The sequence below is a fragment of the Chaetodon trifascialis genome, chromosome 19 (assembly GCF_039877785.1).
Source record: "Chaetodon trifascialis isolate fChaTrf1 chromosome 19, fChaTrf1.hap1, whole genome shotgun sequence".
NCBI lineage: Eukaryota > Metazoa > Chordata > Actinopteri > Chaetodontiformes > Chaetodontidae > Chaetodon > Chaetodon trifascialis.
This window is the reverse complement of record NC_092074.1, coordinates 15,924,837-15,950,677: the sequence shown is the minus strand read 5'-3', so window position 1 is coordinate 15,950,677 and position 25,841 is coordinate 15,924,837. Positions and strand designations below refer to the sequence as shown.

The 25,841-nt window shown below is 44.9% G+C and overlaps 4 protein-coding genes and 1 non-coding gene across 7 annotated transcripts in view; 3 read left to right on the top strand and 2 right to left on the bottom strand.

Annotated features, from left to right (window-relative positions):
• LOC139347560 (pleckstrin homology domain-containing family G member 1) overlaps positions 1-7,437 on the top strand; it is a 39,080-nt gene extending 31,643 nt beyond the window's left edge. For both annotated transcript variants that reach the window (XM_070987258.1, XM_070987257.1), the window contains exons 6-17: positions 80-230; positions 627-758; positions 1,390-1,572; positions 1,682-1,777; positions 2,166-2,252; positions 2,678-2,711; positions 2,847-2,939; positions 3,037-3,098; positions 3,210-3,395; positions 3,516-3,635; positions 3,727-5,572; positions 5,672-7,437. In XM_070987258.1, coding sequence (XP_070843359.1) covers positions 80-230; positions 627-758; positions 1,390-1,572; positions 1,682-1,777; positions 2,166-2,252; positions 2,678-2,711; positions 2,847-2,939; positions 3,037-3,098; positions 3,210-3,395; positions 3,516-3,635; positions 3,727-5,572; positions 5,672-6,651 — 3,970 coding nt within the window. In that variant the 3' untranslated portion in view covers positions 6,652-7,437. The remainder of the gene's footprint in view (positions 1-79; positions 231-626; positions 759-1,389; positions 1,573-1,681; positions 1,778-2,165; positions 2,253-2,677; positions 2,712-2,846; positions 2,940-3,036; positions 3,099-3,209; positions 3,396-3,515; positions 3,636-3,726; positions 5,573-5,671) is intronic.
• Positions 7,438-9,660: 2,223 nt separating this feature from the next.
• Positions 9,661-13,896, top strand: tcp1 (t-complex 1). The gene is made up of 12 exons (XM_070987220.1): positions 9,661-9,761; positions 10,260-10,345; positions 10,449-10,577; positions 10,870-10,967; positions 11,097-11,207; positions 11,313-11,494; positions 11,807-11,933; positions 12,176-12,351; positions 12,504-12,627; positions 12,862-13,054; positions 13,170-13,333; positions 13,460-13,896. The coding sequence occupies exons 1-12, from the start codon at positions 9,689-9,691 to the stop codon at positions 13,671-13,673; spliced, it is 1,677 nt and encodes a 558-aa protein (XP_070843321.1). The 5' UTR covers positions 9,661-9,688; the 3' UTR covers positions 13,674-13,896.
• On the top strand, positions 10,014-10,151 carry LOC139348238 (small nucleolar RNA SNORA29). Its single transcript, XR_011603388.1, has one exon. It is a non-coding gene; the product is annotated as a small nucleolar RNA SNORA29 (small nucleolar RNA).
• A 61-nt stretch (positions 13,897-13,957) lies between the features above and the next one.
• acat2 (acetyl-CoA acetyltransferase 2) lies at positions 13,958-18,003 on the bottom strand. Its single transcript, XM_070987219.1, has 9 exons — positions 17,855-18,003; positions 16,528-16,662; positions 16,250-16,431; positions 15,908-16,025; positions 15,678-15,821; positions 15,467-15,586; positions 15,189-15,343; positions 14,990-15,100; positions 13,958-14,874 (listed from the first exon to the last, which is right to left on the bottom strand). The coding sequence occupies exons 1-9, from the start codon at positions 17,901-17,903 to the stop codon at positions 14,704-14,706; spliced, it is 1,185 nt and encodes a 394-aa protein (XP_070843320.1). The 5' UTR covers positions 17,904-18,003; the 3' UTR covers positions 13,958-14,703.
• Positions 18,004-18,523: 520 nt separating this feature from the next.
• On the bottom strand, positions 18,524-25,263 carry wtap (WT1 associated protein). Of its 2 annotated transcripts, none has more exons than XR_011603343.1 (8): positions 25,054-25,253; positions 24,456-24,493; positions 24,306-24,361; positions 24,159-24,217; positions 23,840-23,967; positions 21,701-22,630; positions 19,864-20,018; positions 18,524-19,735 (listed from the first exon to the last, which is right to left on the bottom strand). XR_011603343.1 is itself a non-coding variant. In XM_070987262.1 (8 exons), the coding sequence occupies exons 2-8, from the start codon at positions 24,483-24,485 to the stop codon at positions 19,077-19,079; spliced, it is 1,266 nt and encodes a 421-aa protein (XP_070843363.1). In that variant the 5' UTR covers positions 24,486-24,493; positions 25,054-25,263; the 3' UTR covers positions 18,530-19,076. The 2 variants fall into 2 exon arrangements, 1 of the variants encoding a protein (XP_070843363.1); XM_070987262.1 differs by having other exon boundaries at positions 18,530-19,735; positions 22,452-22,630; positions 25,054-25,263.
• Between the last annotated feature and the right edge of the window lie 578 nt (positions 25,264-25,841).

Genomic DNA, 25,841 nt, shown 5'->3' with positions numbered 1-25,841 from the left:
ACTCTCACTTGTCATTACTGTCAAATTACGTTTTACTATGCATCTCTGATATCTTATTTGCTGTGTTTTCTCTCCACAGGTCGGTGGCGGTGCTAACAGAGTGCATGAGGAACAAGGCGTTGGCCAAGTTTTTCCGCGAGCGCCAGGAATCTCTGAAGCACTCCTTGCCCCTGGGCTCCTACCTGCTCAAGCCAGTGCAGAGGATCCTCAAGTACCACCTCCTGCTGCATGTGCGTCAGTCTGCAATCTACCTCTACACGCACTTACAAACAATTTTTACCCATAAATGCAAGCACAGGCACATGCAAAAGCGTGCAGAGGACACTATTGTTTTTATGTGTTTGTATGGTTAAGCAGCAGATTTTCTGACTCAGCTCCCAATAAAAATCTCCACTGGAGAGGCCAAATGTTACGCCATATGGTGCTCAGTATGTATGTTCCTGTGTATGTACATGTGCTTGCATTAGAGTGAATGCGTGAGTGTGTGTATGTGCAGAAACACACAGGGGTGCCTGTATTATGAGCATGACTCCATGAACATGCCTGTGGGAGCATACGGTACATGCATACTGTATGTGCAAGCGCTCACTGCCAGTGTTGTGTGTGTGTGTGTGTCGTCCGTGCAGGAGATAGCCAACCACATGGAGAAGGACACCGAGACGTATGAGGTGGTGCAGGAAGCCATAGACACCATGCAGAGGGTGGCCTGGCACATCAATGACATGAAGAGGAAACACGAGCACGCCGTTAGATTGCAGGTACGAGAAAGCACAAAATAAGAAAGACACCTGCAAAAAAAACAACAACTCTGAATCCATTAAATGCATGTGATCTCCTCTGTGACGCATCCTGCACACTTCCCATGCCTCTCATTATTCCTTTAACTAAAACGGACACGGTAGTTTTGAGCCTTTCAAGGAAGCGGCTCTTTTATTGTTCTGCAGAACAGCTATGTGAACTCTAGGTTTGAATCAGCCAAGGCTCTGATCCTCCCCACAAGTCACTGCGTTTTCCACTGGGCTAATGATGGCCTTGCATAAGGAGGACACATAAAAGGGAAGCTTGTTTCGTTTATCAGCTGGGAGCCAGAAGGGTCAGATGAATGCAGGAATGTGTGTGGAAGCGTTTACTCTCCGTGTCTGGAGAAAGGATTGGCTTGGGAGAATCTGTGATTGTTTTGGCCTCTTCGTTATAATTTGTTTTGTTTACCCCTATAGGCCTTTCTTTTTGTGTTTATCCTCAACCTTCATGCTTTTAGTCAGCTTCTCCCTCCATGCAGTAGCACAACAGACATCCTCTGTTCTCCTCTTTAGTGCAATTGTTTTTCCTGCTCTCTGTTAAAATAAGCAAAGGTTTTTGACTCCCCTCTCTCTCTCTGGGTTTCTGCAGGAAATTCAGAGCCTGCTGACCAACTGGAAGGGCCCTGATCTGATCGGCTACGGAGAGTTGGTTCTTGAAGGAACGTTTCGTCTGCAGAGAGCCAAAAACGAGAGAACTCTCTTCCTGTTTGACAAGCTCCTGCTCATTACCAAGAAGCGAGAAGAAACCTACACATACAAGGCTCACATCCTGGTCAGTCATGCTACTGGAGGCATGCTATATCCCAAAGAGACATTAAACATACAAACGTTTGTGCTCAGCGAAAGTGCTTTTAACTCTACTTCCTACCTGTCTTTTGCAGTGCTGCAACCTGATGCTGGTGGAAGTTATTCCTAAAGAACCACTGAGTTTCAGTGTGTTTCACTACAAGAATCCCAAACTTCAGCACACGGTCCAGGTATAGCAACATTGCATAAGATAGTACATATTATAACAGAAGTCTTTGTGAATGTAATTACATGTTTTGGTTTGACTTTGCAGCTACCTGCAGCATTGAGCAAGAGTGCGATCAGAAAGTGTGACGATTATTTGCAGGTGTCTGATTGTTTTGTAGAGGCTCACCTCAGTGAGTTGCTCAGACATGTTCAGTGCTTAGAGGCTAATGTGGCCATTGTTGTTCCCTAACCACTGTGTTTTGGACAAGCGCTGAAAAATATAAGATAATCGGGGTGATGTAAGAAAGCCGTCCTCCAAATGTTTAAGGGTTTATCCCAACCCTCTCAGCCCCTGTTTAAAATGCATGTCTGATGTTATCTTCCCTGTGATGTTTCCCGCTCTGCCCTCAGGCCAAATCACAGCAAGACAAGCGCATGTGGATCTTACACCTCAAGAGACTCATACTTGAAAACCATCCTGCCAAAATCCCCGCCAAGGTAAGAGCAGCTCATCTCCTGACAGCTCCTTCTGTTCACTGATGGCGTAAACAGACTCAGAGTGGGATGTAATGGAAATGTCACTCCCTCTCGCCCACTTCCTTTCTCCCTCATCTTCATCTTTCTTTCCCCCTGCTTTTTCTCATTTCCTTCCATGTGTTCTACCACTCATTTATTTTCATTCAGCCACAATCACTTTTCTGTCTCTCCTTCTGCCTTTGGCCGTGTGCAAGTGGAAACTGAGGAGTTCTCTCAGGGGTGAAGGTCACTGAGAAAGTTCACGTGGTTACATGAAGGGGCTGCTTGTTAAGTGTCAAAATTGTTGAGCCAGGCCTGTAATGTGGCGCCACCTAGTGGCAAAGTAATGTTCATCCATAATCTAACCTCTGGAACTCACCCTCATGCTCTTATTACTTGACTTCTAGGCTAAGCAAGCAATTCTGGAGATGGACGCAATGCGTAAGTGAATTCATTAAAATCATATTCCACTATATATTTTCAATGTTATGTTCTTTTGCCACATGTTTAACCACATTTAATGCATTGCAATCATGATGTATTTGTTGTTTGACATCCTTTCTGTCACTTCTCCAGATCATCCTGGGTTTCACTACAGCCCTGATGGAGATAAGAAGGATTCCCCTCAGACCAAGGAGGGTCCTACCCCTCGCAGAGGACGCAGGAAAGGTAAGAAATTAGAGAAATTTACTATTAAAAAAAATTGCGCACCATATAAGGCTGAACTTTAAGAATTCATCAATAATTCATTTGTTTGACTTCCCAGAACCTCTATCCAAATTACTGAAGAATGCCAAGCAAAATGCTGCCAACGCAGACGGTGAAAAGGTGAGCGATAACCAGAGATGACGAAAGAGATGGTTTAAGTTGAGAAGCATGACTACACACACTCACACTGAAGTCATTTAACCAAACTCTTGAAAACTTTTTCCTCTCCAGCGAACAAGCCTGGGCGCCACCCTGCTCTCTCCAGTGTCCCAGCTGGCTTTGGGCACGATCGGACGCAGCCGCAGCCTCATCAACCAGTCACAGGAGTCCCTGGACCCCGGCGATCACTTTGACCACAGTGACAGAGAAGAAGAGCCGCATCAGCAAGATGCTGATGATGAAGATGACAGCGGCTTGGTGAGTTTAAAGCTGCTCCGCCATTGATATCCATTACATATTCACCTGGATTTGTACAATTCCACCACTTATCTCTCGTCCTTTAACATTTAACATTAATGCTGAAAACTCTGCATCCAGGGAGGCGGAAAGCAGCTGCGAGTCCCTGGCAAAAGCAGCAGGAAGAGGCTGAACCCTCAGGCATCTGTCGATAGTATAGAACAGTGGAAAACCTTCAACATGAGCCCTTCAGACCTACAGGTATTGATCACAAATAGCAGCTTAATCTGCTTCCATCTTGAAGGTTTTAGATTTCCTTTGCATGTAAAACTTCTGCTTTCCTCTTCTGCAGAGAGCCAGAGAGTCCCTCGTGAGGGAAGGAAGTCACCATCCGCCGCTTCTCAGGACACCTCACGTGATGGAGGAACCTCCGGAGATACCCATTCCCTCTGTAATAGTCACAGAAAGTGACCACTCAGTGAGGAATATCTGGGCAGACCACCGTGCTCGCAGGGCCATGTTCCCCACCCGCCAGAGGACCATGCAGCCTGACGACGAGGACGAGGACATCTATCAGATGTTTGTGCCCACAGAGCCAAGTGGACCAGAGCCAGAGGCGCCCTCGGAGAGGTCAGAGGCCACCTCGTCACCCAAGACAGCTCGGCCCTGCAGCTGGCACGTCGAACAGGTTCCCACTGTGCAGATTGACCCTCCAGTCAATGGGGGCAGGGTCCTGCGGAGGGCAAGCAGCGCAGGCGAAAAGGCTATGGAGGCTCGACAGAGTCCTGACGATGACCCGCCCAGTCATGGTAACTTGGAAGTGATCAACACCGAATCATCCAGCAATGACATATCTGGATCATCCTCAGCCGAGCAGCTGACCATCGATGATATTGAAAATGTGTATGACAACATCAGCTATGAGGACTTAAAGAGCATGGGCCTCATCAGAAGAGACCCAGACGAAAGCCAGGCACGCAAAGAAACATCTACAGCTGTACAGGCTTCCCCGGGCCAAGCAGCAAGGGTACTAAGTGGTCCAGCGGCTCCAGGGGTCACAGAGCCTACGATCGAACCAGAGATGTCCTCGGATAGCAACAGGTCATCCACACAGGAGGGGAGGCCATGTGACCTCAAGATAGTAGAGGAGAACATCTATGACACCATCTGTTTCAGGGAGCCCCCATCAACAGAGCTTAAAGGAATGAATGAAGGCAACAAACTCAAGCAAGAAAGGGACAGTCTGATGGCCTCTGAACAAGACCTGACTGAAAGCCTTAGAGGGTTTCTGTCCGAGGAGAGCCTCCACTTTGGAGAGGATGAAGGACCGGACATCTCCCACCCTGCCCCATGTTCCCCTGAGCCGGATTATTCCTCCTCCTCTGCCTCTGAGACTTTCTCTCAGCGCTCACAGAAAGGGGATAAGATGTCAGAGCAGGTTGATGAGATCTGGAACGACCTGGAGAACTACATCAAGACCAATGAGAAGAAAGCTGACAGGCTCCCTGCTGCCTTCCCTGTCAGTGCCAGTGAGTCGCCTAAAAAGGTGTCCTCGGTCAAAAACAGTCCCACAAAGAGCCCTGTTGTAATTAGTCCTCAAGCAGCCAGCCCTCCAACCAGGAGTCCCCCATCACATCAGCCTAAACCCCCACCTGTCACCTCCACACCGTCATTCACCATTCCAGTCATCAACCTCCCTGACCTTCCAAGTGAAGGCACCGCTGCAGAAGAAAACCATAACCTTGCATCACGCCCGCTTCCTGTCACCCCAGAGCCCCTCCCAGGCACAGTTAAGTACATGCGGAAGAGACTGGCCCGCCTCAGCAGCGGCAGCTTCCGCCTGGAGGACGAAGACCTGGTGGAGCTTCCTCAAAGAAACACGCCTCAGAGGGATATTCCCCTCAAGGACCTTCATAGCTTGTTTCCAGGGGAGCTGGCAGGTCTGGACTCACCCCTGGCCTCCTCCTCCCTCCTGCTGGGTGAATCTGTGGACTTCCCCCTGGAACTGATGGATAAATCAAAGAGCCGGGTGTTCCTGATGGCACGGCAGTATAGCCAGAAGATCAAGAAAGCAAATCAGCTGCTGCGCATGAGGAGCATGGACCCTGGAGACTCCTGTAGTCGGGCCAGAGCTGAGAAGAAGCAGAAAGATCTGGCAGCCATCTTGGAAGAGAAGAAGCAAGGAGGCGCCGCCATAGGTAAGACAAAACACGGAGCTCTCAGAAAATCGTTTCAAACTCTTTTTCAGCAAAAAGCTCTCTCACACCTTCTTTACATCCTCTGTGTTCCCTCTTCAGGTGCAAGGATAGCAGAGTACGCCCAACTCTATGACCAGGTAACGTTTAAGGATCCAGCTGGTCAGACCTCCACTGCCCCACATCACACCCATCCTGGGCTGCCATACTCTCCGTCCATGCCTGAGACCTCCCTGGAAGAGGACTGGCTCCACTCCACTTACAGCAACGGAGAGCTGGCCAGCTTCATCTCCTCATCCAGCGAGGTGGAGGACGCTCGGGCTTCCTCTACCCCGCATCGCAGACTTACCTCCTCCTGCTCCATCCCCTCCCTCCAGACCTTCCCCCCGTCTCCGACCAGCCCGCCGTCCCAGAGGTGGAGCATGTCGACGCCGAGCGAAAAAGAGGAGCACGTGTACAGTTCCATTAAGAGGCATCCTTCCTTCAACTCTCCGTCTCCGCCGTCCTCGAAGCCTTCCCCATCCAGTCACTGTCAGTCAGTCAGCTCTCTGGCCAGCCAGCAGCAGGAGAAGAAGTGTAACGGACCCTCTGTGGCTCGATCTGCAGACAGACTCCACGGGCCCAGTCTGGGCCGTGCCGGTCGGCAGAGTAGCCTCCCAGAGCGCTCCACCCAGGGACAGTCAGACCTCACTTTGCACGACGGTCAACAGGTGGTGGTCCTGAACCGGGCTTCTGCACTGACCATACTCAACGCCACCCAGAACTACCTGGCAAATTTTAAGGACAATGAGGAAGACGATGATGACTATGTAGAGATCCGCTCGGAGGACGAGAGCGAGCAGGAGCAGGACAGGTTGGCGCGACGGAACGGCAGCTCGGCGGTCCTGTCCAATCAGAACCGGGGCCTGGTCCACTCCCAGAGTCTGCCCTGCACACCGGTGCGCTCCTGCGACCCGCTGAGGTCTCTGGACCGCGAGCAGCTGGAGAAGTACCTGTGGAGTGAGCCGCAGCAGAGCCAACCCAAAATCGTCCAGTCGCTGAGGGAGAAGTTTCAGTGTCTGAGCTCCAGCAGCTTTGCCTGAGTCTGTATGACGACTAAAAGCCAAATATATATAAACATACAGCAACACAACGGACTGCTGCTTTGCCTTGAATGCCCTGCATCATTCAACATCATAGTCTACAAACAATGAAATATATAGATCAGAAACCATTTCTCCGACTTACGCGAACACCTAAAACTCTCCGTCACAGGGCTTCAGTGTAAAATGCACAATAGGTTATTATTAATAGTCAAAATGCCACATCAAAGCCTGCATGTGAGCTGCCTTAGCACTTCCAGGTTCAAACCGTCTTCTCGTGTGTGTTTCAAAGAGATCAAAGTTCGCAACAGCGGCAGGCGTTCAGCGCGACTGAGCGGGTTTTAATGATGGAAGGAATTCTTCTTCTGTTGCTGCAGAAGAAGCCTTGTGGAGACGACCGTAGTCTGAGGGACTGGTTCTGCTGGAGGACTTGTGCCAATAAACTGTTGTACACATTCAGTACTTCAGGATATCTGTTACCGATCGCAGGAAATAGAATCTCCTCTGTGCCCCAGCACCTCAAACCGAAGTACAAGCATCAAAAATCCTATGAGCTCTTTCTTTTAATTTGCTGTTAAGGTTGTTTTAACTGCATCTTCAGCACTAGTTAATCTTAACCCGTATAGCGGCGGTGAACCACGGTGGCAGCTGGTGTTTTTAATTGCGCTTACACTTTCAAACTGAACAAGCAGCAGCTCTAGTTTGCAGTTTTCAGATTTGCTACTCGGGCTATATTGTCACTTTTAACAGCTTTTTAGCAGTAAGTGTAAGAAAAATGGACGCAGCTGTAAAGAAAACACGTTGGTTATTACAAGATCCAATAAGTTAAGCGTAAGTGGACTTAGACCTGTAAGTCTGTGTGAAGTATTTCACTCTACCTGCCACCTTTGTCATCCATAGGGAATCACGCTTTAAAGTCAAGAGAAGATGCTGATATTTTAGATAATCTTTAAGGAACCGTAGAACTTGGTATTTATTTTGAATCTGTGAGCAAATCAGACGTTTTTACATGTTATATTCTGGGGACATCCATCGTGAAGAGGGAAATGTGCATCTCAACAAGTGGATGATTTTTTTTTTTTTTTTTTTAATCATAACTAATTTTAACCTTGTTATGAAGCGGGACCACGAAGGAGAGTATCAAAGAGGGATAGTCTACAGTACTGTATTTGGTGTATATATTCTTTTTTCTGATGGGTAGACGACTTTTTGTTTACTTTGTTTACGTTATGGGACACTGTCACACTACTGATATCGCATCCACAGTCACAGTCAGGTAGTTACTTCGATAAAGTTCATACAACACAAGTGTTTCCCTTTGAAGCATCACCAGTTGTTGCCACACACACTTAAACTGTCTTAAATAAAAATCACTACAGGTGTCCTATTTATTTTGTCCCTGTTATTTTGGCCCTCGTCACTTCAAGCCACACACAAGTTGTAAAATAGAGTAAAATGTATTTATTTAAAGATGGGTTTTATTCAGATTTACGGGCGTGAACAAAAATTTGAATCAAATACTGTGAATATTTTCAGAAGTGGGTTTTCTATCACGCACTGCTAAAGTTCCAAATCACAACAACACGTGAAAAGTTGAAAAGCACAATATCACGGCCGACTGTTCAGGAAATGTGCATCAAAAGCAAGTTAGGAATATGAAGTATGTTTTTTTTTTTAATTGTACATTTTTTTGTCCTCTGTTTCACTGGTGGGGATCGTCAGTCTTCGTTGACTCTGTTTTGCACTTTTCTGTCTTTTTTACGTTTTATTTGTAAACTCTTTGTAAAGATGTACATTTTAGGAAAGTTATTCTTGTATGCCATAGGTATGCTTTATAATGCTTTAATGTTTAAGTTAAGTGTACTGTATTTTTTTAACTGCCTAGTTGTCATTGCTCAACAACCAATGTATTGGAGGTAATAAATTCAGATTAAACTCACGTCTGCATTTTTGTTGTTATTACTGAATAAATATGTCGCCACACTGAATGCGGTACAGAGCAGCAGCTGATTACCATGAAGAGGTTATGAAGCATTCATTGCTTTTCCTCTCAGGGAAAACTGTGAGACATTCAACAGAGCAGCATGAAGACATGTCAAAATTCAAGATGACAACCAACATTTTCTTAGATATTCATTTTAGGTAGTAATATCTTCAGTGAGGGATTAAAATAATGAATTTCCCACTTATTTTATAGCATGTAGATGTCTTTGTTCTTACCACATAACAGCGATATCAGTTTATATTCTCATGCAGAAGATAATATTGATGGCATCGCTCTCCCTTGTTGGCCAAGTGGTTTGACATTTTGGTAGATTAGTTACGAAACTATGCCCACACAAGCAAAATTATTTTCCAAAGCAGCCAAATCAGAAGTATCCTCATTGATAAGGAGTATAGCCTGACCCATAATTGATTCTTGAGGTCAAAACCAAAAATTTGAGAGTTTAAAAATCTAATTCTAACTGATTGACTAATGTTCATTTTTCAAATGTAAAACACCATTATTTTTTTTATAAGCATCACTTAACTCAGCACAAAGGAGCAAAGAAATAAAAGAGATGAAAAATAGATGAGATCGTAAGAATGGCAGAGACAAAACATATGTGTGCATTGGAAACAAGTGAAGTTCTGTACTTATGGACATTTTCACCCAGCAGGCGCAATATGAAGGATACATTTTAGCATCGTAAATTTCAGTGTCGTCAACCCATTTTCAACAGCAGAGGGCGCATTAGCGGGCATTGTAACTAGAAATCAACGCAAGAACCAAGAAGAAAAATGCAAGGCATGCTGGGAAATGAAGTTTATAAGAAAAGGCGTGCCACGACGTTATTTTCTAATTTGATAAATGAGCTGGTTGACGTGAAACTTCATTAAAAACTTAAAGTTGAGATCCTTCACATAATTAAAAGCCTCACACTGATATGACAGATTTTATTGTGAATGTTTTTCTTCTCGAACCTTCTGCTCAATGCCGGTTTACCCATAGTGCACTGCGCCGCTTCCTTTCTTCTTGGTTGTGTGGTGGTCCAAAATGTCGATGTTAGAGGGTCCGTTAAATGTGCTCGGCCAGAGAACAACTGGCGAATCTGTTCGTACTCAAAATGGTGAGTTATGGTGCTGCCTTTCGTGTTGTTTCATATACTCTTCATGTATTTTCTGTGTGTCGCGAATGATCGATCGGAGAGCGGATTTCATGTACTACTGTTAACACACGTGTGGCTAATGCTAATGCTAGCTAACTTTTATGGTAACTTGTAGCTCCCGTTGCGTCTCTACTGAAATTCTGCAAAGCACAAAGAAGTCTGCTACTGTAACATAATGTGCACTTTACGCCAACAATCTTAATTACCGTAAATAGTCCCATTTAAGTACCTTCCACTTATATAATAATGAATGGACGGCTATGCTAATGGGATAGAGTAACACTGTCATGGTTTGAGGGTGGGGCTAACTTACTGTGTACCTCACTATATAAAATGACAGAATATGTCAAGGGCATAATTGGGATTATTGTAATAACGTCAACCATGTTAAAACGGCTGTTTTAAAATGAAAGGTCCGTTAGTGCTTGGTAGTTAGTAGCAACGTCCTTGTCTTTGCAGTCATGGCCGCAGCATCCATCGCCAACATCGTCAAGAGCTCCCTCGGACCCGTCGGCCTCGACAAGATGTTGGTGGACGACATTGGGGTCTGTGTCACGTTCAACATTATCTATTCCTTTATCAGTCACTTTACTGGATACCTAACATTGTGTCCTGAGTTGCTCATCTGTCTCATGGACGTTTTGACAGGACGTGACCATCACCAACGATGGAGCAACCATCCTGAAGCTGCTGGAAGTGGAGCACCCAGCTGCCAAGGTCCTGTGTGAACTGGCTGACCTGCAGGACAAGGAGGTCGGAGATGGGACCACCTCTGTGGTGAGTAGGGTCAACAGTTGCTCCTTTTAGTGCTACTAGCTACATGTACTCTCACTTAGGTGTACAAACATGTCCTGTTATAGTACCACGCATCTGCCTTATATCACGGATGTGTGGCTATGCTAACAGGAGAGAGAACTGTCCGTCAGTGTCTGAAGGGGTCGAACAGCCTCATTCCTGCCACCCCTAATGAAACGATGGTACAATATGAAACTTTCCCAAGTATTCTAAGCAGGAACATGAAGTCAGTCTCAGTTTTTACTTAAAATACATCTTGTGACATCCTTTTTAGGTCATTCTTGCCGCAGAATTGCTAAAAAGTGCAGATGAGCTGGTGAAGCAGAAGATTCACCCCACGTCAGTCATCAGTGGATATCGTCTGGCTTGCAAGTAAGATGCTCACATTGAGAATTAGGGCTTGTTTATAAACGCACTGATTATCTCTTGGTGCTTCAGATCTTACAGTCCAGTTTTTTGGGTTTTTCTTTTGATATGCTAACATGCTTTTTCACCTTCCAGGGAAGCGGTTCGCTACATCAATGAGAACCTCACTATCGGGACAGATGACCTTGGCAGAGAGTGCTTAATCAATGCAGCCAAGACCTCCATGTCCTCTAAAATCATTGGGGTGTATCCTTTTCGCTGTACAGTGCTTGAAAATGTTCCTGTGGCTGGAGTTTGCAGACATTGAGCACAATTTGCAGTTGTTCACCTGCCTTAACCTTGATCCCTCAGTGATGCAGACTTCTTTGCTAACATGGTGGTGGATGCTGCAATGGCTGTGAAGTTTGTGGACAGCAAGGGGGTGGCCAAATACCCCATCAATTCTGTCAATGTGCTGAAAGCCCACGGCCGCAGCCAGAAAGAGAGCTTCTTGGTTAATGGATATGCACTGAACTGCACAGTTGGCTCACAAGGTATGTTTGTCAGAGAGAAATTCCCCAATTTCAGATGTAGACCTGAGGATTTACTTATTGAACTCCCATTTAAATTTGCTGCTATGTCTATCCTGATGGCGTTAGCAGTGATACGCGTGGGAGACAGTACACTGGCTTTGTAAAGAAAGCAGGCGCAGTAGTTTGTATACTGTGGCACCTCTTTTCTAGCCAGACAGTTGAGTAATGGCTCAAAGAAAAATTACACATTTTAATGTCTTTGTGAAGTAAGGTATAGTCATTTTTAATCTGATATTTCCCCTGCTGAACTTAGTGTTTTGTCTTTTTCCAAAGGCATGGTTAAACGTATTGCCAACGCAAAGATTGCATGCCTCGACTTCAGCCTGCAGAAGACCAAGATGAAGATGGGGGTCCAAGTCATCATCAACGACCCAGAGAAGCTTGACCAAATCAGACAAAGGTAAAAACTCTTTTTCTTATATTATCCTAAGACTTATCCCATTTAAATTTACTGTGATGCTGAATCAATAGCTTACACAGTGATACGCGTGGGAGAAAACATCAGCAGCTTGAGTCGAGGCAGCAGCTTCTCTCTTAGCTGTTGTACGAGCACTGTGGGCTGGACAGTTTTGAACTCTGTTAGTGTTTTATCGAAATGTTACTGGAGAAACTGAATCTGAATGTTGAATTTTTTTGCTCCAGAGAATCTGATATCACCAAGGAGAGGATCCAGAAGATTTTGGCATCAGGTGCCAACGTCATCCTGACCACCGGTGGCATTGATGACATGTGTCTTAAGTACTTTGTGGACGTTGGAGCCATGGCAGTGAGAAGGGTTCTCAAGAAGGACCTCAAACGCATCGCAAAGGCAACAGGAGGTAGGTTGCAAGTCTGCTGAAGTTTGTGCTTCTTTGTGTTACTGGTCGTTAATGTTTGTGCATGTTTTTCAATATCTTTGTCACACCCTTAAAGTCAGTGATTTAAACTTGTGAATAAGATGGTGAAGTTAATTGCGTTTGTCCATTTTCAGCCACCGTCTGTCCTTCTCTGACCAATCTGGAGGGAGAGGAGACGTTCGAGGCCACTATGCTCGGTCAGGCTGAGGAGGTTGTGCAGGAACGCGTCTGTGATGACGAGCTTATCCTTGTCAAGAAGTAAGAACTGCATCTACATATAGCATTGTTTTACACTTCATACTGTGAAGCCACCAAAGTGCAACGAGTTGAGAATATTTCAGTGCATGTAAATGAGCCTCATCTGTAGTTCTGAGAGGAGTTGTGCTAAACTGAGATCATGAGAAGGATTTGTGTCATCTCTCTGTCTACATGTAAATGTTCTTCAGACTGTCACTCATTAACTGCACTGCTTTTAACTTTTGATCCCTTCAGCACCAAAGCACGCACGTCAGCGTCCATCATTTTGCGCGGGGCCAATGACTTCATGTGTGATGAGATGGAGCGCTCGCTGCATGATGCTCTCTGTGTCGTCAAGAGGGTGCTGGAGTCAAAGTCTGTAGTGCCGGGAGGAGGCGCTGTGGAGGCAGCTCTGTCAATCTACCTTGAGAATTATGCTACCAGCATGGTGAGACACATCCCACGAAAAAAAACACACAGCTTTCGGGTATCTGTTGTTGTTTTTTTTTTTTTTTTGCATAAGTTCGGTTTCCCCAACGCTGAAATATCTGTCACTTTTTCAGGGTTCTCGAGAGCAGCTGGCTATTGCTGAGTTTGCTCGGTCCCTCCTCATCATCCCCAAGACGCTGGCTGTGAACGCAGCACAGGACTCCACTGATCTGGTGGCCAAGCTTCGGGCCTTCCACAACGAGGCTCAGGTTAATCCAGAACGCAAGAATCTCAAGTGGTGAGTCTTAGATCTGTTTTCAAACTGTCCCTGAAGCGTTTGGGTTTGGGGGGGGGTAGCTGGACAAAAGAAGGGTGAACTTCCTGTGTTATACAGTATCTGATAGCTTTTTGGTCTTTTGTCTAGGATCGGTCTGGACCTGGTGAACGGCAAGCCGAGAGACAACCGTCAGGCTGGCGTGTACGAGCCCACGATGGTCAAAACAAAGAGCCTCAAGTTTGCCACAGAGGCCGCCATCACCATCCTCCGTATTGACGACCTCATCAAACTGTTCCCAGAGCCGAAGGAAGGCGGGCAGTCATACCAGGACGCCGTGCAGTCGGGCGCTCTGGAGGGTTAAAAGGCTCTGATTGGTCCAGATTTGTTCGTCTGTATTTATACATAAGGAGCTCTTCATGGCTGTTGCTCTAGAGTAGGCCGTGCACTTTGCCTGTTTACTGTTCTCCCACCCCCGCTGCCCTCAAGGCTCTCGCTTCCAGGGGAACTGTAAGTGATTTGTTTTTGTTTTTTGGACACTTAATAAAGCTCCAATGGTTGTACATGACCGTTGATTTGTTAATTCAGATTGGCTAGCTGTGGTTATTGTGCAGGCCTTGATAAACGACTCCCAAAGAAGTTTTAGACTCTATGGCTGATAATTCTTTATTGATATGTAGATCCGCTAGATTACAGAGAACATTTTCACAAACATCTGGTTATTTACAGGAAGCAGAAGTTTTCACACGGCTAGCAACTTAAGCACTTAACCATATGGCACTTAGCTGTGTTTCAAGGTGTTAAGACAACATGGAATGTTGATCAGTGTCTGCGTTCAGAGCAACCGAAATCTTTTAAGTGCTCGAAACAGCTATCATATAAATTACATACAGCATGTCTTCCAAAGCTTACTGGGCACCAATCATGAATTGCGTTCGCAGTTTTAGTGTTAACTGTACTGAAAAATGTAACTGAAGCAGAACATTTTAAAGGGAAAAACTGACCATCTTCATTTACTGCCAACTACTGCTTACTGCAGTATGGTGCCTATTTAGTAGTAATACCAGGTGGTAAGAACAATTTTTAGCTGCGATCGCTTTACGTTAAAGCTGTCAGCATTCACTAGATTTTCATAATCTAAATCCTCGGAGCACTGAGCCACATGCTACACAGCTCAAAACCTGAGGAAGGGTGAATTTAAGTTAAGTTCACAGTGAGAATGGCAGGCTATGGTTGGTTAAGACAACACACTTATTACTTTAACCTGAAGTACCGTGATTTGGAGTGCCCAGGTAAACAATGTTTCTCATGCCCTGTAGTGTAAACAGAGTATCCCTTATCCATTAAGAAAATGAGATCGAGTGCAATCTCTGAAGCTGCATCAGGTTTTCATCTCAAACTCTCTCCACGCACATGGCGATGCCCATCCCGCCTCCAATGCAGAGAGACGCCACGCCCTTATGGCCTCCAGTCCTCTGAAGCGCGTGCAGCAAGGTCACCAGCACTCTGCAGCCGGACATGCCGATGGGATGGCCCAGAGAAATGGCGCCACCACTCACATTTACCTGAGGAGAGGACAGAAAGGACAGCACCTCAGTGTCACCATGCTGTTCATAGCTGGATTCTGGAGGGACGTGTGAACCTGCTGGATGACTGCTGGCACACATATAAACTTCGTACCTTGTCTACATTCAGGCCGAGCTCTTTAACCACCGCAATAGACTGGGCAGCGAATGCTTCGTTGATCTCGAATAAGTCGACCTGGTCCAGCTGCCAGCCTGCTTTCTCAACCTGCCAGAGGAAAAACGAGACAAGCGACCGAACTGAGCACAAAGAAGCATTTTCTCAATAATCTTCACATTTAGTTCTGATTTCTCACCGCTTTCCTGATGGCCGGTATTGGTCCAGTTCCCATGATAGACGGGTCAAGGCCAACTTGAGCCGATGATACGATTCTGGCCATGGGTTTCACGCCACGCCTCGCGGCCTCTGATTGGCTCATTAGGACAGTTGCTGCCGCTCCATCATTAATACCTTATGTAGAAAAAGGAAAGATAATAGCTTTATGCATGAATTTAGACAAAAAGCAGGAAAAGCCCAGCAGTGGCAGACATTGTCTTGATGTGTCAGAAAAAGATGGAGAACCAGCTCTCGAACCTGATGCGTTTCCCGCGGTGACGGTGCCACTGTTTTTAATGAAGCAGGGTTTGAGTTTGGACATGCTGTCCATGTTGCTGCCGTGGCGAGGGAACTCATCCATCTTCACCTCCACTGGACCTGAAGATGAAAGGCCGATGATTTAGAGCATGTACACAAAGGACATTCCTCTGAGGGTGATGAGATAATCAACCGCTGATCAACGTCTTGCCTTGTCTGGTTGATACGGTGACTGGAACAATCTCTTGATCAAAGTGTCCCGCTTTCTGTGCGGCCTCTGTTCTGTTCTGGGACTGGACAGCAAACAGGTCCTGCTGCTCTCGGCTGACGTCCCACTGCTTCGCCACGTTCTCCGCTGATAAAATACATTTACAAGTTTTACTGCAACAATGAGTACTCGTGTCGAGGCATTTTCCTGTGTGTGTTCTCAGCTTTGCACACCTGTGATGCCCATGTGGTAGCCGTGGAAGGCGTCTGTCAGGCCGTCGGCCACCATGGAGTCCTGCAGGGAGGCATCGCCCATCTTCACACCTGCTCTCATGTGCAGGGTGTGAGGAGCCTTTTGGTGGAACCAGAAAACAAGCAGGACGTCTTATCATTGAGGAAATAAAACTCTTTTCCCTCCGTGCAAGAACATTTTTGTAGTTGTATCTTAAAATTTCTGTTTAACGCTTTTTTGCAAATCGCTTGTTTCAACTTCAAGCCTAATAACATATGATCATTAGTATAATCAACGCCCCTAGAATTGTCATATAAGGCTGCTGCTTTTAAAGAAACTCCTACCCTGCTCATGCTCTCCATGCCGCCTGCCACCACCACAGTGGAGTCTCCAGCCTGGATGGACAGAGCTCCCAGACACACAGCCTTCAACCCCGAGCCACACACCATCTGGCAGCTCCAGGCCGGGACAGGGTAGGGGATACCTGCCCCAACACTGGCCCGACGTGCCGGGTTCTGCCCCTGGCCTGGAGGAGAGGAAGGGAAAGATACAATGGAGGTGAGACTGATGCTACTGTTAACATGAGCAACAGATATGGGACCTCAATTTCCTGAGCTTTCACCTGCTGTTAAGACATGTCCCATGATAACCTCAGAGACCTCTTCTGGCTTCACTGCAGCCCGCTTCAGGACATCCTTAATCACCACTGAGCACAGGTCATGCAGAGACACCGTGGACAGAGCACCGTTCAAGGACCCTGTGTGAAAACGGAGAGGAGGTACTGTAACATGAGTACACGATGGTGCATTTTCATCTGTCGCCACACAAACAAGGGCAGATAAGCACGTGACATTTAGGATTTCCTCTTATATCATACAGCAGTTTCTGTTGGATTTTGGAGCTTTTGACAAAATAAGCCATTTGAAGGTGTCACCTCTCACCTGAATACTCTTAATTGTTGCATCTCTAATTGTAAATATGTTATGGTAAGTCATGAAAGGGTACTGCATGTAATATAATTCAGGTGTCACTTTTGACCAGGCGCTGTCTGATAACCAGCATGTTTTTCCAGATGATGAATTTGCTCCACTGATCTTTACTGTTTCTCAAACTAGGATGGAGATGGTTATGAATACTCTAATTGAATCCTGTCTAGATTATCGTAACTCCATTGTTCCCTGACATGGCAAAGCTTCTTACCAGGCCCTCAAAGGGGTCTTCATCTCTTCACATTTACACTGGCTCCCTGTCATATTCAGAATCTGCATCAGAGATCTGCTGCACATCTGAACAGTCTCAAAGGTCCTCTGATCAGAGCTTATTGGCTTCACTTTACTCTCAAAACTAAGCAGACTTGACACAAACTGTCTGTGACCTGTTTACTGTGACCTGTTTAGACTTGTATTTGGTTCGTTTTATTTATTTTTTGTGCAGCACTTTGGACCTCTGATCTATAGAGTGGCCATGTCAATAAACTGTATTTAGTTACTTAGCATAAGGGTTGCCATGTCCTGTAGTCACACTTGAGGCTTCACTGAACGCACAGTGGCCTTGTCTTGCAGTTAAATGTGTCACATCTTGGTTCGAGGGGTCACGCCTACTTCTGACACGGAAGACGTGTTGTACCAATAGTCGAAAGCTCGTGCTCTATGGCACTACAACCAGCCAGCCAATCACTGTTCTCAGAATACTCCCCACACCAATCAGAACGCTGCGACACTTGGCGTGTTTGATTGAATTGACGGACATTAACCACTTAGCCAAATTACACAAGAAGTAAAATGCAAATATAAGTATGTACAACAAAACACGAAAGCTGCAGTAATAATGAAATTCCACGATGATTAACTGAACCACCGCGCTAACGAGCCGCAGTGTAGCAACAGGAAAGTAGCGACGTAACAAACTGTTTCAAATGAACGTGGATTGTTGTGGTTATTCAATCTTACCGATCGGTGTCCGCGCGGCAGAGACGATGACAACAGGCTCGGGGTTCATTGTGATGGACGGCTGGTTGGAGTCTTGCTTCAGACTGTTCCTGTTGCTGTTTGTCCACGCTGCAGTGAGCTCTGTCCGTACTACTGAGTAGCCGAATGACAGATCTGCACTAAATAGGATCTGTGCAAGTCACTGCTGGGACGATGCACCACAGCACCACCGTGTGGGCGGGAGGATAACAGCAGCGTCAGGTCATTCATTATAATGCCTATTCCCATTCAGGTTAATTTCAAGTTTGAATTTAAATGACACACATCTAATCAGGATTCCCGCTATATATATACCTCTCCAGTCTTGTTCATGGGCAATTGTGATACTACATTTTCCTCCTGGCATAAAAATTGAATTGTGACGTCACCCAAATCACGTTAATCTGAAATTTATGGCATATACACTTTGTCAAAAGACAAGGAAACTCAATTTTTATACGTTCATCCTTACATTATAGCAACTTTGAATATTTATTTTGTTAAACCACACGAGTTGTCTTTCATAGACAAATTCATAGATTATATGATGAGGCCTGTTGAATATTTATGTTTCACCTGAACAAATAGGTTATTTAAGTAATGAGTTTCCATACCAACATGCTTATAGCTTGTAATAATGGGTTTCACTCTGTAGTATTAAAAATCTTTATTGGTATTTGGTCAGTACATGAAAAGGACTGAAGTCAGAATAATATGAACATCGCATATAAACTACTCACAATTCAACAGAATCTTGTGAACTGAATTTTTTTCCTCAATGAGAAATTAAAATTGCATTAAAAAAAAAAAAAAAACACAGGCCAACATCTAAAAATGACCTTTAATATTGCGAAGCTACTGTAATTCAGTGATTTTACTGACTTTTTGACGATGAGTTACAACACCAGATGCCTGATTTCAGTGTCAAGAGCTCAAACAAGAACAGCATAGACGTGCTCAAATAAACAGCAGAATGAAACGCACTAGTTTTAAGTCATACATCCACTCAATTCAAATCTAACATTAACCCATACCTGTTATATCCCTGTTTAGCAACACAAATGTGACAGAGGCATCACAATAGGCAAGGGGAGCAGGGTGAAAACAAAACTTCTTGGACAGCAGTGCTGTGTTACAGACTATGCGTTTGTTGCCTTGTTTGTATATTGTATAAAAAAGAAAAGACAGTACATGTGAAAGTACATTACAAAACCACGCTGTCGCTCGCGCTGGAGTCCAGGCCGTTCTGAGTGTGCCGTGAACCTGCAGTCCTCGTGCCCTTGGTCACCAGGGCAGCCTTGTCCTCGTGGGGGTCGGTGGTGGAGTCTGTGTCATTCGAGTGCTGAGTCAATGATGTCTCGCTGCCTGTCGGAGAGTCCACGCTCTCGTACCCTGCGCTCAGCTGGCTCCCGAAACCCACGGGTCCTCCAACTCTCCCAGCTGCAGTCTGACTCCCTGATGCCTCCTCCGAGTGGTTGGAAAGTTTGGTCTCAGCTTCACCGGGGCTGGAGACCATGGGGGACATGGGAAAGTCTTCCTCTGTGCTGCTGACCTCCCGGTACAGGCTGGGTGTAGTGGTCTCGCTCCTCTGGGATGAGTTGCCATTGCTTGGTCCATTGGAGACCCTCCCGTAGTCTTTCCCCATTGGTTCAGAGGGAGCGCCGGCCTGCTCGGGCTGGGTGGACGGTTCAGCGGACGAGCTGGAAGCGGTGGGTGAAGTCCTGCTGGGTCCTGCTCCGGCCAATGACCCCTGAGTTTGAGACAGCTGCTGACGAGACTCTTTCAACTGCTGCTGCAGGACGAGGATGGTGCTCTGCATCCCCTCTACCTCCTCATCTAGCTGGATGATAAAGTCATTCAACTCTGGTCGAGACAAGAGATCAGGAACAAAAAAAAAGCAAAGTCAATGAGCAAATCAACAGAATGATGTTAAACGATGTAAATATGAGAAGCAGTCAGCCTCGATAAAGTTAAAACGGTCACGCTCTCACCATCTTGGCTGCTCTTGAGCTCTTCGCTGTACTTCTTCTGCAGGGCCAACTCAGCCTCCAGCTGGGCGATGCGTCCCTGGGACAGCTGCCTGCCCAACTCCTGGTTTTCCTGAATCAGCATTCGACACTTGGCCATCAGTTTCTTCCCCGTTTGGCTGTAAGGGAAACAAGTCTCACATCACACAGTGAACCAGGAGACAAACACGACAGGCAAAAAGATGCCGTTGATCTGTGCCAGCTGCCTGATCCACAACATAAACTCAATCAGGCCATCCCTACACACCTCTCTGGTATCAACAGGACTTTGATTATATCTATTAGATTCTATTATAATGTAAAATTATCAGGAACCCACTAACTCATACAACTGGTTTGTACAAATAAATGTAAATTATTTTCTTGTAAAAGATCCAAAGTACAAACTGATTTTTTTCTCTAACAAACTAAAAGCTAAATTATGGAGTATGTGTCAAAAGTCTGCGGTCCTCACTGTAGTGAAAACCTAAAACAAACTACCTAGACCCTCATTTCTATGGAACGAATCATCCGTTCTTACACTGTAACGTAATTCACCATGTTGCACATTGAAGACAAGTGAGTGATTTAAAAATAACAGAGGCAATTCTGCCACTACCAAACTCTGACATTCAAACGCAATCGCTACCTGACTCAGTGTGAAGAAAAAGCAGAAAAAAATGTGACAGAGTAATATTGGAATGACACGCTACAAGAATAACTACATGTAAATACCAACCCTTAACTATGAGTAGCAAAAAAGGAAATGTGCACTGCAGAACCAGGCACTGCTTTTGTGCAGTCATCACTTTAAATACACAGGAGCAAGTGTTTCAACAGTAAAACCAAACAGCTTGAGGTGCTGCTTTCTCAACTTCACAACAGGTTAAGGAACAACCCAACAGTCGAGCACACCTGTTATAGTTACAGTAGCAGTTATTTGTGGTTATGCTTTACAAAAGCCCTAATCAAAAAGCCAACTTTGCGGACATATGACAGGCATACACATTATTTAAAACCATAAGTAACTGACATCTATTTAGTCTATAAAAGCCTACAGATGTCATCTTGCCAGACAAAAGTTTAATATTAACAGTAATAGCAAATAATCTCAGCAACTGTACCCTATGAAAGCATTAAAGTGGTAACAGCTCAGAAAACCACATGTATATTTCTTACTTGTCATAAAAAATGAAGCACTGCACATTATTTAGTTAATTGCATGTACTGCACATCTTCTCAGTAACTGAAGTCGTTATCAAAACCATTAATTTCTTGTGAGGACTGGGAAGACATATGCATTTAGCTGTCAAAGGGCTGTGTATACACTGCCAGCTCAAATCTCACCTGAGTGTGAATTTGTTTTTAAAGACAGGAAAAGACAAACAGATTCCACGTGCATTTCATTCTTTACACAGTGGCTACAGATCTGTACCACACAGGCGAGGAAGAAATGTCTAACCAGCTATTAGCGTAAATGGCTGAGGGAGAGATTATGAGGTCAATAACAAAAATACACAGAAATACAATACATTCTCATCAACTCATAACATGACTTGTTAAAGACATTTGCATTCACAACTTGAAAACAGGACTCAGTGCACCTACAGCAGTGTGTTCAGTATGCATGTGAAGAACTAAGCGAAGCTTAATCCATCATAAAGTGCGAATGTTCATACAAGTGTCAACAATCAAAGCCGATTGTGCTTCTTGGTTCACACACACTGCAGTAAGTGTTTGTTTCTGAGAAACAAGAGAAAGATCAAATGAAATGCCAATAAAAAGAAACAAGTCACAAATAAAACATGTAAATACACTCTACCGTGAGTGGGCCCATGTTTAAAGACACAGGCGGCTGGACCCTCATGCCTGAACCACAGTCCTCTGTGGACCAGGATCTGGCTCCGCTCACAGTCTCATCATTTCTACTGGCTCTTCCCCCCAAAGTCTTACTTTTAAATCCTAGAAACTTTCCTCATGTTACTGCAATGTATCTAGACTGTCCAAAAAGTCTTTACGTTTCTCAGGCAGACTAGAGGGGTATGTGTGTGGCGTAATCCACAGTTAAATGTCTTTATAAACCAAGTATGGGGATTGTCTGTAAAATGTTCAATTGCTGTTTTAGGCTAGGGATGCTCCCTGCCTGACTCACCCTCCACCATAACCCCCCTATTAAATATGTGAGCTGTCTGGTTTGAGCTGAGGGTGCAGGGAGGGCATTTATCCGTGTTGGGAAGTGAGTGACCACCTCTTCAGGAACAGTCCGGACTCCTTCAGGCCCTTGGACGGTGAGGGGATACGAGGGGAGAGAGCTGAAACACAAGTGTCACCTGACCATACTGTCTTTTCACTTTAGGTTATGTGATATGTAGCTGGCACAGTGCAAGAGTACAAAAAGTTTTGTTTTGCAGTGACTGGCTTTCTGTAAAGTCTGAGTCTCGTGGTGAGTACAGCATTTGTCAGCCTTCCCCCCCACCATTGTTCCTGCATGCCTGCAGTGAGAGTGAGGGTGGGGGGCATGAGGAAGTCTTGCCTTTTTGGGGGGGAGGGGGGGTTATTTTGATTGTCTTTACCTATCAGGTGTAAATTTCCAGGCACTCAGTTCATTTTGGGCCTGCTCCAGTTTGTCTTTAGTCTGTTCTAGTTCAGCCTTCATTTTGAGGAAAAACAAGTTGATGGCCGGGTCCACCATGGATGACCGCAGTTGGGCCGCACTCGGCTGCTGGACTTGCTTGAGGTACTGGATCTGGGTCTGCAGGATAAAAGAAACAGGTGTCACTGACTGGTAAAGTGTAGGATATCTCTACTAATGAGGAGCGTTTGGTTGTTATGACTACCAGATCTTAAGCTTGACCAATTCCATTCTGTGAAATCACATTAGCATTTCCCCCCAAAATCAAAAGAATTCATTCAATCCTGAGCCTTGGAGGATAAATTTGGTCACTAGAGGACACTAAAGATGAGACCACATGAGGACATTTCATCATCCATCAGCTTTGAACAGTATCTAGGTTTAAATTCACACTGCTGCAAAATAAAAATACTCAGTTGGATTGTAATCATTCATGTTAAGATTCATCTTAAATTATATCCCAGCCATTTAAATTCTATAGTAAAAGCTACCCTTAGACAGGAGCTGCTTTCCAAGACACGCCCAGCAAGTTCAAAACAAACAAAGACTCACCTGTTAAAGTCAGTTATGATGACTTCACATTTCCACAAACTTAATTTTAATATATTTACATAAGAGGCAACTAATATGCTCAACAACCAGTGAAGAATTAAGGCATTTTTGTCAAAAACGGTCACATACTTTTTACAGCTCATAGTTAAAGGGAAAGTGACCACATGGCTCCCAGTTTAAAACCTGTCTAACCTCGACCGCCAGTGTGTGTAGTGTTTACCTCAGCTGTCCTATAGGAATGGCATGTGCTGCCATAAAGCCACTGGGTGATCCACTGAGCTGTCAATCTGATAAGTGCATAGAGTGCCTTCCCTGACACAGTTTACCTACAGCCTAGATGTCACAGTCGTGAATGAATCAAGGTGTAGTGTAATGCAGAAATGAAGTAAATTAGTAGACAGAGAGAAAAATAAAAATTGCAGTTTTGATAAATAATTGCTCGTTTTTCAAGTAAAACTTACAAGAGTATTTGCAGAAATATTGCTTGCTTTTTGCACTCTAAAATCATTACATACTGTGCACTTTGCAGGCTTTCTTGCCACTGACTGGACAATGCAAGCAAGTTTTAGACTGGCTAACTTGTGACCAGAAAATAATTTAAATCATCCAATATTTAAGCAATAACTAAAATGGTTAGCTGCAGTCACAGTGTAAGCGACTATGGCACAGCGTTATTAATCATACTCACGGGGCATTACTGATAACAGAGCATCAATAAAAATTCATTACCCAACATCATAACAAACTTATTAAGACAGTGGAGGAACAGACACGTACTGTGCACTCTTGCATTTCCTGCTCCTTGGTGGCAAGTCGCATGACCAAGATGTTCTCCCTGCGTGCAGACTCCTGCTGCTGCTGCTTGAGCTTCTCCTCTGACTCCTTCAGGCCTGTTACATCATTGGCTAAGACGGCGAGGAGGAGAAGGGGAAAAAAAAACAAAAAAAAAAAACGGGGCATCAGAGGAAATATCACTTCCACAAGCAGCCAAATATAGTGTGCAATACATGGCGATTATCACTGACAGAGATGCTGGCAGGACAAATGGTGTACATGTTGTATTGGATTACATTTATGTAACAGCAGATGTACTTACAACATAGATCTGCATATTTGGCCTCCAGGACCTGAACATATGCTTCATGCTGTTTCCACCTGGGACAAGCAGAGCGTGCGCAAACATTAAAACAGATTAAGTTTCACCACAACATAATTAATCTCCCATTGTAGAGCTGTTATTTACCTTGTGCACAGCTCCTCTCGAGTGAGGGTCTTCATGTCAGATTCACTAAGGCGAACCTGCGGAGAAGAAAAACAAGGACTGGTTAGATTAAGAAGACTGTCATTGAATTAAGATCATGTTTACACGAAGCTCGTGGTAAAACACACTCACCTTCTTGGGCAGAGGCTCCTCGTTGGTCATTGTGAACTCTAGAAGTGCACATAAAAGAAAAGTCACCATTAATCACACCTTGGTGGTCGTGCGTTAAAGCGGCTGCGTCGTCTTTAGCTGTAACGCGTCCACGCGCAGTAAAATATGACATGTATGACAACTTTGCTAACTTGCTACTAACACTGCGGTTTCCCACTAACAAATGAAACCATGTGTGCAACGACTAGTAACGGCCTGACCGACCAAATGAAAGTTAACATTACCGGTTGGTAAGAGCTGTCGAGCTTAATGTTAGCTAGTGTGGCAGGCAGCAACGATAGATAGCGAGAAAGGGATTTAAGCTAACCAAGGTGAACCCTCGGCGCTGGTAACGTTTAGCAACCGCTAGCAAAATATGTAGAGGACGGGAAAGTAGAGCGTTGAGCTACATTTTTTTTCTTTATGTTCCGCCTGGCAGCGTGAAATTCTTGGCTCTGTTTTCGGCTCCTTGTTATCACAAAATGGCGGTGAAGGAAATGACTCCCTCCCTTGCGCTTTTCCTGAAACTAGCGGGCTCTTGGCTGCAGATATCGGGCCTTCAGCCTTCAAAAACACTTACCACTCCCGCGTCCTTCGATGGTTCTGGAACCTCTTTGCTTCACGACTCTTTGTAAGGCGCAAAATGGCAACTACGTTGAAAATTTGCTGTGAATTTATATGTAGCTGACTCGCCTCGGCGTGACCACCATCATTTTCGTCAGTGAAGGCAGAGCAGAATGGCTCTAGTCGAGCTGCTGCACTCGCGTTGCTGCAGAGCACAGCCAGAGATGGGGAAGACAAGACAGACCTCTCACTCCGCCGCAATTTCCGGATCCTGAAACGAGGTACACGAGTTACAGGGAAAAAATGCTGCCAGCTAGAACAACATTAGCAGGTGATAGTTGTTCATTTCGAAGAAGGATATGAAACATGGCATTTACTCATGTTTTTTTTGTTTTGTTTTTTTTTTTTTTTTTTTTAAAGCTTACAATACAACAGTGTGCATAGGAAAATAGCGTTGTGCCCTTCATTTATGGGCATATTAGAAAGCTGTGCAGTTTACAGCTGAAACAATTAGCTGATCAATATATTGGTTGATTCAAACGGTTTAACTGCTCATTAACAATTTTGATAGGCAATTTTAAATTGATTACACTGATCATTGCCAACAACTGCCTGGTTCCAGCCTCTCAGTTGTAAATATTTGCTCGTTCCCCTAGTCTCCCATTATAATAAATTGATTTTTATTATTTTTTTTACTGTATTCATATCATACAATACCTCAATACATAATTGTCATCAATTGTGTGTTAAGGCTTCTCATACCCTAGTGTTGACTGATTTATCCATAATGGTTTGTTTTTATTT

Excerpts from the sequence above, each read along its gene's own strand:
- tcp1 (XM_070987220.1), top strand. The coding sequence starts at position 9,689 with ATGTCGATGTTAGAGGGTCCGTTAAATGTGCTCGGCCAGAGAACAACT. Across the intron at positions 10,346-10,448 it reads TGTTGGTGGACGACATTGGG|GACGTGACCATCACCAACGA; the intron begins GTCTGTGTCACG and ends ACGTTTTGACAG. Across the intron at positions 10,578-10,869 it reads GAGATGGGACCACCTCTGTG|GTCATTCTTGCCGCAGAATT; the intron begins GTGAGTAGGGTC and ends CATCCTTTTTAG.
- acat2 (XM_070987219.1), bottom strand. The coding sequence starts at position 17,903 with ATGAACCCCGAGCCTGTTGTCATCGTCTCTGCCGCGCGGACACCGATC. Across the intron at positions 16,432-16,527 it reads GGGACATGTCTTAACAGCAG|GCCAGGGGCAGAACCCGGCA; the intron begins GTGAAAGCTCAG and ends CCTCTCCTCCAG. Across the intron at positions 15,587-15,677 it reads CACCGTATCAACCAGACAAG|GTCCAGTGGAGGTGAAGATG; the intron begins GCAAGACGTTGA and ends TTTCATCTTCAG.
- wtap (XM_070987262.1), bottom strand. The coding sequence starts at position 24,485 with ATGACCAACGAGGAGCCTCTGCCCAAGAAG. Across the intron at positions 23,968-24,158 it reads CAAATATGCAGATCTATGTT|CCAATGATGTAACAGGCCTG; the intron begins GTAAGTACATCT and ends TCGCCGTCTTAG. Across the intron at positions 22,631-23,839 it reads AGGAAATGCAAGAGTGCACA|ACCCAGATCCAGTACCTCAA; the intron begins GTACGTGTCTGT and ends TTTATCCTGCAG.